The sequence below is a fragment of the Nicotiana tomentosiformis genome, chromosome 5, assembly GCF_000390325.3.
Source record: "Nicotiana tomentosiformis chromosome 5, ASM39032v3, whole genome shotgun sequence".
Lineage (NCBI taxonomy): Eukaryota > Viridiplantae > Streptophyta > Magnoliopsida > Solanales > Solanaceae > Nicotiana > Nicotiana tomentosiformis.
The window spans coordinates 36,431,538-36,444,391 of record NC_090816.1 but is presented as its reverse complement, the minus strand read 5'-3'; the positions used below and the strand labels follow the sequence as shown (position 1 = coordinate 36,444,391).

At 38.6% G+C, this 12,854-nt stretch overlaps 1 protein-coding gene across 1 annotated transcript; it reads right to left on the bottom strand.

The window, feature by feature from the left end:
• Positions 1–11,834: 11,834 nt before the first annotated feature.
• LOC138892170 (uncharacterized) lies at positions 11,835–12,446 on the bottom strand. The gene has a single exon (XM_070175876.1). It carries the CDS (start codon positions 12,444–12,446, stop codon positions 11,835–11,837), a length of 612 nt encoding a protein of 203 aa, XP_070031977.1.
• Positions 12,447–12,854: the final 408 nt, after the last annotated feature.

Genomic DNA, 12,854 nt, shown 5'->3' with positions numbered 1-12,854 from the left:
TAGCAATTGAGAATTTCTCCGGACTTGTGTATGGATAAAATCTGAGATTTAAGTTGGATGGTGTCGAGACTTGTGGCATTTTTGTATATCATTATGGATTTTATATTTTGGTATCAGGAAGGTGAATGAAACGGCCTTAGACTCAAATAAGGTATTCTCAGAGTGGATGTTTCGGTTGTGGTATTTATATGGGTAATTATGATGTAGTGAGACTCTACAGATGTTTTGGTGGTAATATTCTTGGGTTTGGTGACCTACGTGGTTTGGTCGAGTTAGAGGAATTTAGATCTAATAGCTTGGTTATGTGCAAATGGATTTCAAAGTGTTCTTGATGGTTTCTAACATGGTTTGAACCGGATATTTTCTACTAGTGTGAGAAACATGTTGTGTATTGTGATTTCCTCTTGGAAGGAATCAAGATAAAAGTTTCTCACTAACCGTATATATAATTTGCTGGTGACCAGAGTTAATAATGAGATTCTTGTGCTTTTCACATGATGGCAAGATATATGTTATGTGTTGTACGGAAGTTAGATTTACATGTACAAGGTGGTCGTTCAGTCTTGAAGGAAGGTAACGAAGTTTGGGCAGAATGGTCATGAATTCTTAGACAACATGGGCGGTTCAAAATGACTAGATGAATACGATTACTACTTGGTGTTATGTGAGAAGGGTGCGTATTTCAGAAGGCGCATTGTATTTTGACTTACGGATGTTTAATTAGTATTGCGGTACTCACATGGTTGATAGACTGCTGATATTTAAATTTTGCCAAGTGGCACAGAAGAACTTTTAAAGTATTTCTCGTGGGATGATCGTGTATGAGAGAAGTGTTAGACATTCGGGCGGTGGATGTGGGACCAGAAATGGTGGTGCGTGTGTTCTATGGATTTGGAGACTAGGAGTTGTCAGGAACAAATTGTTTCATGGTTGTGGACTGTGAAGTTGTGGTCGAAGCTAGCCAGATGATAGAATGTATTATGATTCAGTCATTATGGATTTTCAGAGGGATTTTTATCTATTTGTGGGTAACCAGAGTGATTTGGGGGTCCATTGATAGGCCCAATTAGGATGTGTATTCTATACCGAGCCGGGATGGTTTGGTTCCATACTGCTATTGTGGAGGGACGTGTCATTCGGTTGATGTTGAACTTATTCATGTTCTGAAATGATCTGTGAGTTACTCCTTTATGCTACGAGGAGTTGTGATTCATTGGTTATGTGCACAAATGGTGCAGTTCTATTTGAGCCTTATAGCAGAATTTGAGCGTGATGAGTATTTGGGTATTGCATGAGCGATAGCGTAATGGTTATGTCCTTTCAGGTTTTGTGTGGCATTTTTGTCATTTGCCTCTTCGTCGTTATTAATTTGGAGCAGGGTGGCTCGGGGTATATAATATGAACCTTGTGTTAGAATCGGGTGATGGTTCTACGATGTATGATGAATTTTCAATGTTTTGTTATGGCGGTACTTGTTAATCTGGTGGGGCAGTTCTCTCATTTGAGTCATTTTCCATGCTGGGTATATTTGAATAGTTGCTTATTGGTGCATGAATTGCACGGGTTGTGGCTCTGAGTTATATTGGTGCGGTATGTCTGTGGAACAGTTATGTTTAGTAATATAAGGTCATTGGACCTGGAATGGGTACTATCAGGTTTAATTTTGGTATATTCGGGAGTATAATATTGAAAGTCGACTTAGAAAGTGATTACGGTTCTGGTTGGGGCGAGAGAGCTCCATGACTTGTTGATCTGGTAAGTGGTCATGAAATTTAGCGTGTTTCTTTTATTATCAACAGTGGTTATGGTTATGGTTATGGCTTGATACAGCTTGTTCAAACTCATACATGGTGTAAATGTAAGATTCGTGTCTTGAATGAAATTCTAAAGGTTAGAAATTAAATCCCAAGGTTTATGGGCTAAAGTTAAATCAATGATTTCAGTTGTATTGTGTTGTCAAGCTCATATGGAATAGGGTGACATGGGTTCACCCCCGAGTACGTGTGTGGTAAGATGGAACAGTGATTTGATGGCTTGGAAACAACTCTTGGCACGTTCGAGGACAAACACATATTTAAGTGGGGGAGAATGTAACGACCCGACCGGTCGTTTTGAGTAGTACAACCCTATTTCCCTATTTACTGCTCAAATTGGGCTTTACAGTTGTTGTGTGACTTGCCGGGGTAATTGGTTCAGGTCCGGTGAGGTTTTGGAATAAATTGGAATACTTAGTTCCAAGGTTTAAAGCTTAAGTTAAAATGGTGACCAGATGTCGACTTATGTGTAAACGACCTCGAAATTTAATTCTGATGATTCCAATAGCTCAATATGGTGATTTTAGACTTAGGAGCATTTCCGAAAAATTATTTGGAGGTCCGTAGTGGAATTAGGCTTGAAATGCTGAAAGTTGAATTTTTTAAAAGTTTGACCGGGGGTTGACTTTTTGATATCGAGGTCGGAATCCGATTCTGGAAATTGGAATAGCTTCATTATGTCATTTATGACTTGTGTGTAAAATTTGAAGTCATTCCGGATTGATTTAATGTATTTTGGCACTAGATATAGAATTTGAAAGTTCAAAGTTCAGTAGGCTTGAATTGAGACATGATTCGTCGTTTTAGCGTTGTTTGATGTGATTTGAGGCTTCGACTAAGTTCGTATGATGTTTTAGGACTTGTTGATATATTTGGTTGAGGTCCTGAGAGACTCGGGTGAGTTTCGGGGTGGTTTCGGACCATTTCTAAGTCATTCTTAGTTGCTGGTTTTTGGCCACAGAGGTATGCATCGCAATCGCGGACAAATGGTCGCGATCGTGAAGAGCAATTTTGTTGTTTGGGCACTGTGAATCGCGATCGCGGAAGACATTTCGCGATCGCGTAGAGGAAAATCCTACTGCACTGACCCGACTTTGGAAGCTTATATCTCGCAATCTATAAGGAATTTGGAGATGATCCAAAAATAAAAGTTGTAGCCCTTGATGTCTAGTTGTCAGAAATGTAAACCAAATGTCATTTGGAGTTGTGTACAAAAGGTTATGGTGGATACACTATAGGCTGTCTGGGAAGAGTTTGGAAATTCTCTGTTGCACAGGGCTGCCTTTGGTGTACAAAAGAAAGTTATAGCCCTTGGTGTCTAGGTTTCAGAAAGCTAAACCAATTGCAATTTGGAGTTTTGTACGAAAAGTTGTGACCATTATACTAGAGGCTGTCTGGAAGAGCTGGGCATTTGTTCTTCGCGATCGCGGAAGGCAAATTTTGGGCTGGAAATTTTTGTTCTTCGCGATCGCGAAGAGTAAATGCCTGAACAGAAGATATATTTTAAGGTTTCGGCCATTTTAACACATTTGGAGCTATAGAGCTCGGATTGAAGCGATGTTTGAGGCCATATTCACCATATGGATGGGGGTAAGTGATTCTAACTCGGTTTTGGTTAAATTACACGAATCTATTATTATTTTTATCAACAAATTAGTGTTTTGGGTTGAAAATAGTAGAAAACTTCATAGACTTTAATTGAGGATTTGAAGGCCGTGTTATGGTCAGATTTGAGTAATTTTGGTATGGTTGGACTCGTGGTTGAATGGGGGTTCGGATTTTGTGAGTTTTATCGGATTCCAAGACATGGGCCTCACGGGTATTTTTAGGGCGTAATTTCGGATTTTTGGAAAATATTAGTATTTTGATATGGAATTAATTCCTATAATTTTTGTGAGCTAAATCAAATTAATTGTGACTAGATTCGAGCCATTTGGAAGTTGATACGCGCAAAATGGAATTTCTGGAGCATTGTTTAGCTTGCTCGACATTAGATTTGGTGTGTTCGACGTAAGTAACTCTTCTAATCTTGGAGTTGAGGGTATGAACCCTGAATATATGTATTTCGTAAATTGTTGGGAGGTGACGCACATGATAGGTGACAGGCATATGGGCGTGCACTATAGAAATTGTGACATAATTGTTTCTGTGGAATTTTGTAGTTAAATAATCTTGGTATTTTCCATGCGATTTTATGAGTTAAAGAAATTGAACTGAAAAGCATATTAAAATTCATGTTGAGGCTATGTGCCAGTATTATTGGGACCCACATAGATCATATTGTTGTGAAATATTAATTTTAAATTGAAAATTCATACTCAGTCATATTCATTTCATTGCATATCATATCTTAGTTTCTATTGTTATTTATTAATACAACATATCATCATTTTGGGCTATTTTCATGACATTGTGAGCCCGAGAGACTGATGACTAAGTGAGGCCGAGGGCCTGATTTGTGAGGATATTTATAGGATCGGGCTACACGCTGCAGCAGGCCATGTTGGCTTTATATATATTATTATTGCACGTAAGTTGGCAGTGCAGCACGTGAGTTGGCTGTACGGATCCAGATATTATTATAGCACGTGAGTTAGCCGTGCGGATCCATATATTATTATAGCACGTGAGTTGTCCGTGCGGATCCAGATATTATTATAGCACGTGATTTGGCCGTGCGGATCCAGATATTATTATAGCACGTGAGTTGTCCGTGCTTATAGCGCTTGGGTTGTAGGAGCCCCTCATGAGTCTGTACATACCCCAAGTGAGCGTAGTCGACTATAAACAGGGATCGGGCTGCACGCCGCAGCAGGTATTGTATAGCGCTGAGTGATTGAGTGTGCTGAGCATAGTGAGAGAGAATGCGAGACGGTGAGATTGAGTACTCTGAGAGTGTGAGTACATGAGTACAATCTCTGAGACACATTGCATTGACATGCACACATGACATATATGCATAGAGATGTGTTTTTCTCATGCTGTACGGTATCACATTATTCATGATTTCTCACACATGTTGACAGATGGGTAAAGTGATGCATTTGTTTTACACTGGTTATCTGGAAAGAAAATGAGATATTTTATTCATTATTGAAAGGATTTTGGAAAAATTACTGTTTTCAAACTTATTCATATTTTTGGTAACTTCAGTAAATGATTTGGGTTTTTATTGATGTATTTGAAAGGCAGAACTATTTTCAGAAGTCATGATTTAGCTGAGCATTTATTCTTTGAGTTACTTTTGGTATTACTTGTTTAATATTGTTATGAACTATTGTTGGTTATGGAAGTTGGACTCAGACCTTGGTACAAGCTCGTTACTACTTTAAACCTAAGGCTAGGTTTGTTACTTACTCAGTACATGGGGTCGGTTGTACTGATACTACATTTCTGCACATTGCGTGCAGATATTGGCTGCCATTGTTGCTGTGTTCGATGGTTGCCGGATTTGAAGATGTACCTGCGTTCCTGTTGTAGCTGCCTCTTGTTCAGGGTAGCCTTAGATTTATAAAAGCTCTGTTTATGTATTATTCAAACAGACTATGTATTTATTTTATTTTCGCTTTGTATACTCTATTCTTAAAAGCTCATGATTTGTACTACCAGTTCTTGGGGATTGTATAAGATCAAGATCTTTATTCACTTAAATTGCTTTAATAATTATTATTGCAATTGGTTAGTTGGAAATTGGCTTATCTAACGGGATGGGTTAGGTGCCATCACAACTAGTTGAATTTTGGGTTGTGACACTAAATATTTTTTGGAATTTGTCCCATGGAAAAGATAATATGTGCAAATCTTCAAATCTTATATCTTATGCAATATAGAAACTTTGTTTAATGGAAATGATTGCGTGCATATTTTTAAAACTATTATTTGTAATCTTAATGATTCTATATGGCTATTATAGAGGGGTAATTTTCCAAAGAGCGTTCTGCTATAAATATGGTCGTTGTTGTTATAGGTAAAAAGCTATTATAGAGAGATAAAATATAACTCAAAAAATAGGTTCTGAGGAAAACTTGGCTTTTATAGTGAATGACTGTTATATAAAGATGTTGTTATAGAGAGGTCTGACTGTAAGTGATTTATTTCTAATAAACCTGAACAAAAAGATTACATATGTGATAAGGAGCATGACTCCTTACTTGAAGAGGATTTAATCCAATATAAGGAAAGTGTCAGAGGTTGAAATTAACTAGAAATTTTCCACCAAGGAAGAGTAAAGTAATAGATTTCTTGTTATTTCTTATTTACTAACTCGATATATATTAAGTGTTGGTATCTATTACAGGTACGCTCTACGCACACATACTAAAGTTAAGCACGAATTGAGAGCAAAATAGCAAGTCATTTTGTGAGCAATTCCTATGAGAATCTAGAGTGTGATTCTGAAGCTACATGAACCAGATTGAGGGACAAATTCTATAAAGCGTTTTATGTATCTGTCTTTATTTTTAGTTCAAAATGTAGTAGGCATTTTGAATTGTACTTTCAGCTTTCATTAGAAGTAATTGTACTAGGTACTTGAGTTGTTATATTCAAGTTAGAGTTACTTTGAAGTAGTTGCAACAGCCTCCAGTGTGTTGCTATAAAGGTTAAAGTTTAATACTTAGGTTTGTAAGAGTTTTGTAAACTTTATTTTTGCTTTGCGTTTAATGATGTGTTTGGAAAAATCCTACTGGGTAGTAGGTCATGGTTTTTGCACCTTTTGAGTCGGGTATTTTTTTCACGTAAAAATCACCGTGTTCTTTATTTCTTTATTTTCTGCATTACTTTATTATGCAACTATATCATAAGGAACCCACTGAAGAACCATCTACTTCAATAAATCAGTGCCTACGAAAATTGGGTACCACACAAATCACTCCCCCTCTTGTGTGGTATTGAAGTATAAAATATCAACAGTTCATGCAATTCAACATGATATTAGAGCAGATAAAAATTACGTAAACAAGACCATCTTATGACGAGGAATTAAGTATTGAGTTTACATTAAGCATGAGAAAATTCGCCTGCAATAGCAAAGCAGGGCTTCTCAAAACTGCAATTTCACTATCATCTTTTACACTAACCATGTGTAATATGGAATTTTCCTAGTGGGTGATTATTCTTTGAGCCTCCTTTTGGCATTCCATGTTCTCAATTATGTCAAAAATCTGCATCTGGCGATACTTGATTGCCACATGCAAAATGTTACGACCATCAATGAACATACTATTAAGATCGAAATAATCAGGTACCATGCAAAAGTTAGCAAAATAAATCTTGAACGACGATAAATTAGATAATAAAATAGAAATAAACCAAAAGAGATAAATATTAGTGTGGTTCGATCAATCCATGTACACAGGCGGAGATGAGCAATTCACTATATAAATGAGAGTACAAAATATCGAAAGAACAACCTCACAAAGAGGCACACACAAGTGGCATGCTAACACTTGTATCATAAATTCTCCCCCTAAAAAAGACTCTCAAACGCCTTAAGACTACATTGTGGATGCCCCTGAATGAGAAGGAATGATCCTCAATTTATAGAAGTCCAAAACATTCTCCTCCAAGAATTATGACTAAACAAATACGGAAGAATCATATTTTTTCTTTTTATAAAAGGTAAAATCAATTATAGTAAATATATTGTCCTTCCTTTATGGAATATAAAAACCACATATGGTAAAAGAATTAGGAGAAACACCTAACAATTCTTCCCCTTGGCCTGAATTTTCTGACAAAATAAACTTGATCCACCTTCTTCATATAACCTTCAACATGTCGCATCTCCAAATCACTACCATAAAGGTTTTCTCAACGTGAGTAAGGTACTGTTAGGCAGTGCATATAATCTATTATTTTTGGACTTAGAACACATTTTACCATATATTGAGATTGGAAGCTCGGATTTGGGTGATTTTGTAGGGAATTTTCACCACTTGGGTTGGGGTAAGTATTTTTTACTCGGATTTGATTATTATACGTGATTCCATCTTTAATTTTGGTATTTGATTGATGAATCTAAAAGAAAATTTTGGGGTTTTTTGTCAAAATTTTTCTAGAGTGAAAAATCAGATTTTTAACATTGATTCAGAGCCGGATTTCGATGAAACTAGTTTGGTTGGACTCGTATTCGAATGGGTCATCGGAATTTGTAAGTTATATAAGTTTTCAAGGTAGGTCTTGGTTAACCTTTTGGTTGACTTTGAGTATTTTTTATTAAAGATTCGACCTTTATCACTTGAGTTTATTTTCTATGGCATTGTTTGATATTTTTGAGTTTCTTTTGGCTAGATTCGAGTCGTTCGGAGGTCGATTCATGCGAGATTTTGTTTTAGAGTATTGTTTTGACTTAAGTAGGGTAACTATATTACCTAAAATCTGTTTAGGCACTAGTTTCCTAAGTTATTTTGTGGTAGTTACCTGCTATAGGTGGCAAACATGCGAGGGGTTGAGCCCATGTGCATGCACCGGGATATTATTCATGTTCGGGGTAGTGCTTAAGATATGATATGCCTCGAATTGATTGCTAAGCTTCATGTTGTGATGTTTCTTACGTTTGTACTCCTTTTTGTGAGCTATCTAAACCATGTTTGAGGTTACATAAAGGTTAATCTCCTTATTAAACCTGATAATTGCCACTTTCGTGATGTAATTACCTGATTTGAGATATGGTAGCACACTTCGTACATGCATACACCTTAGCATGTCAGTTACACCAGTCCATGAGTATGAAATTTGATATCCATTATTTTTGTACATGTATTCTTGTGTATATGCTTTCCGTGTGATATGGATTGGACTAGTAGCAAGTGAACACACCGTGCTGTTATGATTATTGGAACGTGAGTTGTCCATGCGGTTGAGGTATGATAGAACATGAGTTGTCCGTGCAGATCTAAGATATTGTTGTTATTAAGACATGAGTTTTCCGTGCAACACGTGAGTTATCTATACGGTTGATATATTATTGGCACGTGAGTTGTTTGTGCATCATGTGTATTATCCATGTAGATCTGATATATTGTTGTTATTGGCACGTGAGTTTTCTATGCATCACGTGAGTTATCCATGCATCACGTGAGTTGTCCGTGCAACATGTGAGTTGTCCGTGCGGATCCAAGATATTATTATTATTAGCACGTCAGTTGTCCGTGCAGCACGTGAGTAGTTCATGCAGTTGATATATTATTGGCACGTGAGTTATCTATGCAGCACGTGAGTTTTCCGTGCGGATCCAAGATATTGTTGTTATTGGCATGTGAATTATTCGTGCAGCACATGAGTTGTCCGTGCTGTTGATACATTATTGGCACGTGAGTTGTCCGTGCAGTACATGAGTTGTCCGTACAACATGTGGATATGGATCCATCCTCCTAGGGTAACCCTCTCATGTTTCTCTCTTGATGGTGTACACGTGGTATGAGGAAAGCTGATCATTGGTTTTGGTTCGGCTATTGCATCTATGAGGAAAGATTGGCTAGTGTTTTGTTTTTGTTATTGCATTTCTTCTCTAAATGCAATTTTCTTGGATGTATACATGATTTTGTTGCATATATTCTTTATTTGCTAGCTTCGGGGTGTATACATGCCTTTGCACATATCTTTGTTATATGCTACTATCACGACCCAATTTTCAACATGTCGTGATGGCGCCTATCATAGTACTAGTCAAGCCGACAACCAAAAATAAAATACCCATTTTAAATTGAAAACATGATGAAATAAGTTTAACAGTGAAAAATCTTATAATAATCGATAAGAGTAACTGCGGCTCAAATACAAAATCCCCAAAATACGGATGTCACCGAGTGCATGAGCTACTAAGTGTCAACATCTTTCGTTATTTCTAATACAATTGTCTGAAAGGTAGAACAGTACAGAATAAAACTAAAAAGAAGAAGAGTCAAGGTCTGTGGGCGTCAAAGCAGCTACCTCAAATGTCTCATAGTAGATACTGCTCTGAGTCTAGTAACCACCGGGTCCAGATGAACCTGGATCTACACAGGAAGTGCGGAGTATAGTATGAGTACAACTGACCTATTGTACTCAATAAGTAACAGGACTAACCTTGGGCTAAAAGCAGCGACGCGCTCAGAAAGGTACAGTCCAAATCCAGATAATAATAGTAAAAGCATAACAGGAAAATGATAGAAATATTCAGAGAAATCTCATAAACAGTTTATACCCAGTACGAAAAATGTAGACATACATTCAAATTCAACAATTAAGCTCAATATGGAAAAATATGCCAAGTATAGCTAGCATGAGGAATGTTACATCTCTATGTCTACACAAGCAAATATGTATGTCAAATGCATTACATCACAATGATACTCCCATGTACTCATGCTCTCAGAGTACTCAATCTGACTGTCTCAACTCTCACTCATCACACTCAATCACTTAGCATTGTACGGTACCTGTGCTCACTGCTAGTATGTCAGACTCTGGAGGGGTGGATCCTACCCAAGCGCTAATAAAACTTGTTGCGGCATGCTACCCGATCCCACCATGAATCAATAATACCCGTTGCGGTGTGCAACCCGATCCCATCAATATCACTCACAATCCGGCCCTCAGGCCCCGACTTAGTCATCAATCTCTCCAGTCTCTCGGGCTCACAAATAACATGCCAATCATCCCAAACAATGATAACATGATATAACAATAAATGAAAACAGAGACTGAGATATAATATGCAAATGATGAATGTGACTAAGTCTAAAGTTTGCAGTTTAAGCAAATAATTCAGCAGCATACATGACCTCAGCGGGTCCCAACGGAATAAGCATATATCCTAAACATGATTTCAAACATGGATTTCAGCTCAATAACTCGAACACGTAAGGATTGCATGAATAGCAATAAGGTTTAATAATAACACGAAATCAACCGAGTCACAATTACTACGGTGCACGGTCACACGTCCGTCGCCTAACACGTGTGTCACCTCAACACCAACCACATAATATAAAATCCAGGAATTCATACCCTCGGTATCAAGTTTAGAAGTGTTACTAACCTCAAACCGCACAAATCACAACTCCAACAAGCCCTTGCCTCGTGAATCGGCCTCTGAATGACTTGAATATATCCACAAGCAACTTAATACAATCAATACAAGCTATAGAAATCAATTACATATGATAAAGCTAAGTTCTTTAAAGAAAGTCAATAAGTCAACCCCGGGCCCACATCTCGGAACCCGACAAGATTTACAAAATCCAAACACCCATTAGATAACGAGTCCAACCATATCAAAATCATCCAAATTTCGACTCCGATAATCGATGTTCAAAACTCACTTATTCACTTTAGAAACGTTTAGACAAAAAACCCCAATTTCTCTTGTTAATTCCCATGTTTTGATGTTAAATCTAGTGATAGGTCCATATAAATCTCATAGATATATGTTAGAATCACTTACCCCAAGCTTGTCGATGAAGGTCTAGGCTGAAACCCTTCAAACACGAGCTCCCAAGTCTCTAAAGTGGTGAATAATGAAATAAAAGTCCAAAAATCTCATTTAGTACCAAATCTGATCTCCCATAGTACTGATTGCACTTTTTTTTTGTGGTCCGCACTTCCAAGTTCTGCAGGCACGATCTAAATTGTGCGGCCGCACTCTGGCTATAACCGCAATACCAAGCTTTAGTAAATTGACCATAACTTTCTGTACAAATGTCAAAATTACAAATGGTTTAATTTTCTGAAAACTAGACTCAAAGAGATACACCTTTCGTTTTTGGATCATCCCCAAATTCCTTATAGATTGAGAGATATGAGCTTCTGAAGTCAGACCAAAAAACCTGCAGATTTCCCCAGCTGCAACCGCACATGAGGCTTTGCCTCAGCACTCCAAAAAAAGTGCTATCTACACTTCAACTGCTCCAGAACAAAATCAAAGTGCTGAAATGCCCAAACTTGCTCAAAACTCACCCGAAATATACCCGAGGTCCCCGGAACCCCATCCAAACATACCTACAAGTCCTAAAACACAATACAAACTTACTCGAAGTCTCAAATCACATCAAACAACATCGAAATTACGAAATCACGAGGCCTCTTGGCCTCCGTCTCCTCATGCTCCTGACTATGAACCTGCTCTAGATGCCTAGCAACATCAACTACCTCATCAAACCTAGCACCTGATGCAATCTCCTGAGTCATAACGAATTGCAGTCCATAGTTGAGGCTATCAATGAACCTCCTAATCCTCTCTCTATCTGTGGGAACCAACCAGATCGCGTGATGAGCCAACTCTAAAAATCTCATCTCATACGGGGTAATTGACATGCCCTCATGAAGTAGCTGCTCAAACTGCCTACGTAACTCCTCCCTACAGGTCTGCGAAACAAACATCTCTAAGAAGAGAACTGAGAACTCATACCACGAAAGTGGTGCAGCGCCGACTGGCCGGCTCAACTCATAGGCCTTCCACCATCTGAAGGCTGCCCCCGATAGCTCAAACGTAGTAAATGAGACTTCACTAGTCTCCAGAATACCTGTCATGCGAAGAATCTGCTGGCACCTATCTAAGAACTCCTGAGCATCCTCTGACTCAGCCCCACTGAATGCTGGAGGCCTGAGCCTCCTAAATCGCTCTAGCCTCTTTTGCTCCTCGTCACTCATAGGGGGACCCACCTAGGCCCGAGCAACTGTAATAGGTTGGGCTGGTAGTACCCTTGGTATCTAAAGTCCTTGAACCACCTACTCTAAAGTACAGGTAGTGGGAGTTTGATTACCTCCCCTGGCATGAGAAGTGGCTGGTGCGGCCTGAACTGAAACCACTTGAGCAAGGCTAGAGCATATAGTCAATATCTGGGCCAAAGCTTCCTGAAGACCTAGAATCACAAGGGCACAGCTGGTGCCTGAGCTTGTCCCACCGGCTCAGCCACATATGGTATCTACGCCTGAGTTGGAGCAGCTGGTGGCTCGATAGGTGCGGTACGAGCTGCACCTTGGCCTCTACGGCATCTCCGGTCTCTCGCGACCCTAGCTAGTGGTACTGGTGGCCGTCCACCCGATCTGATAACACGT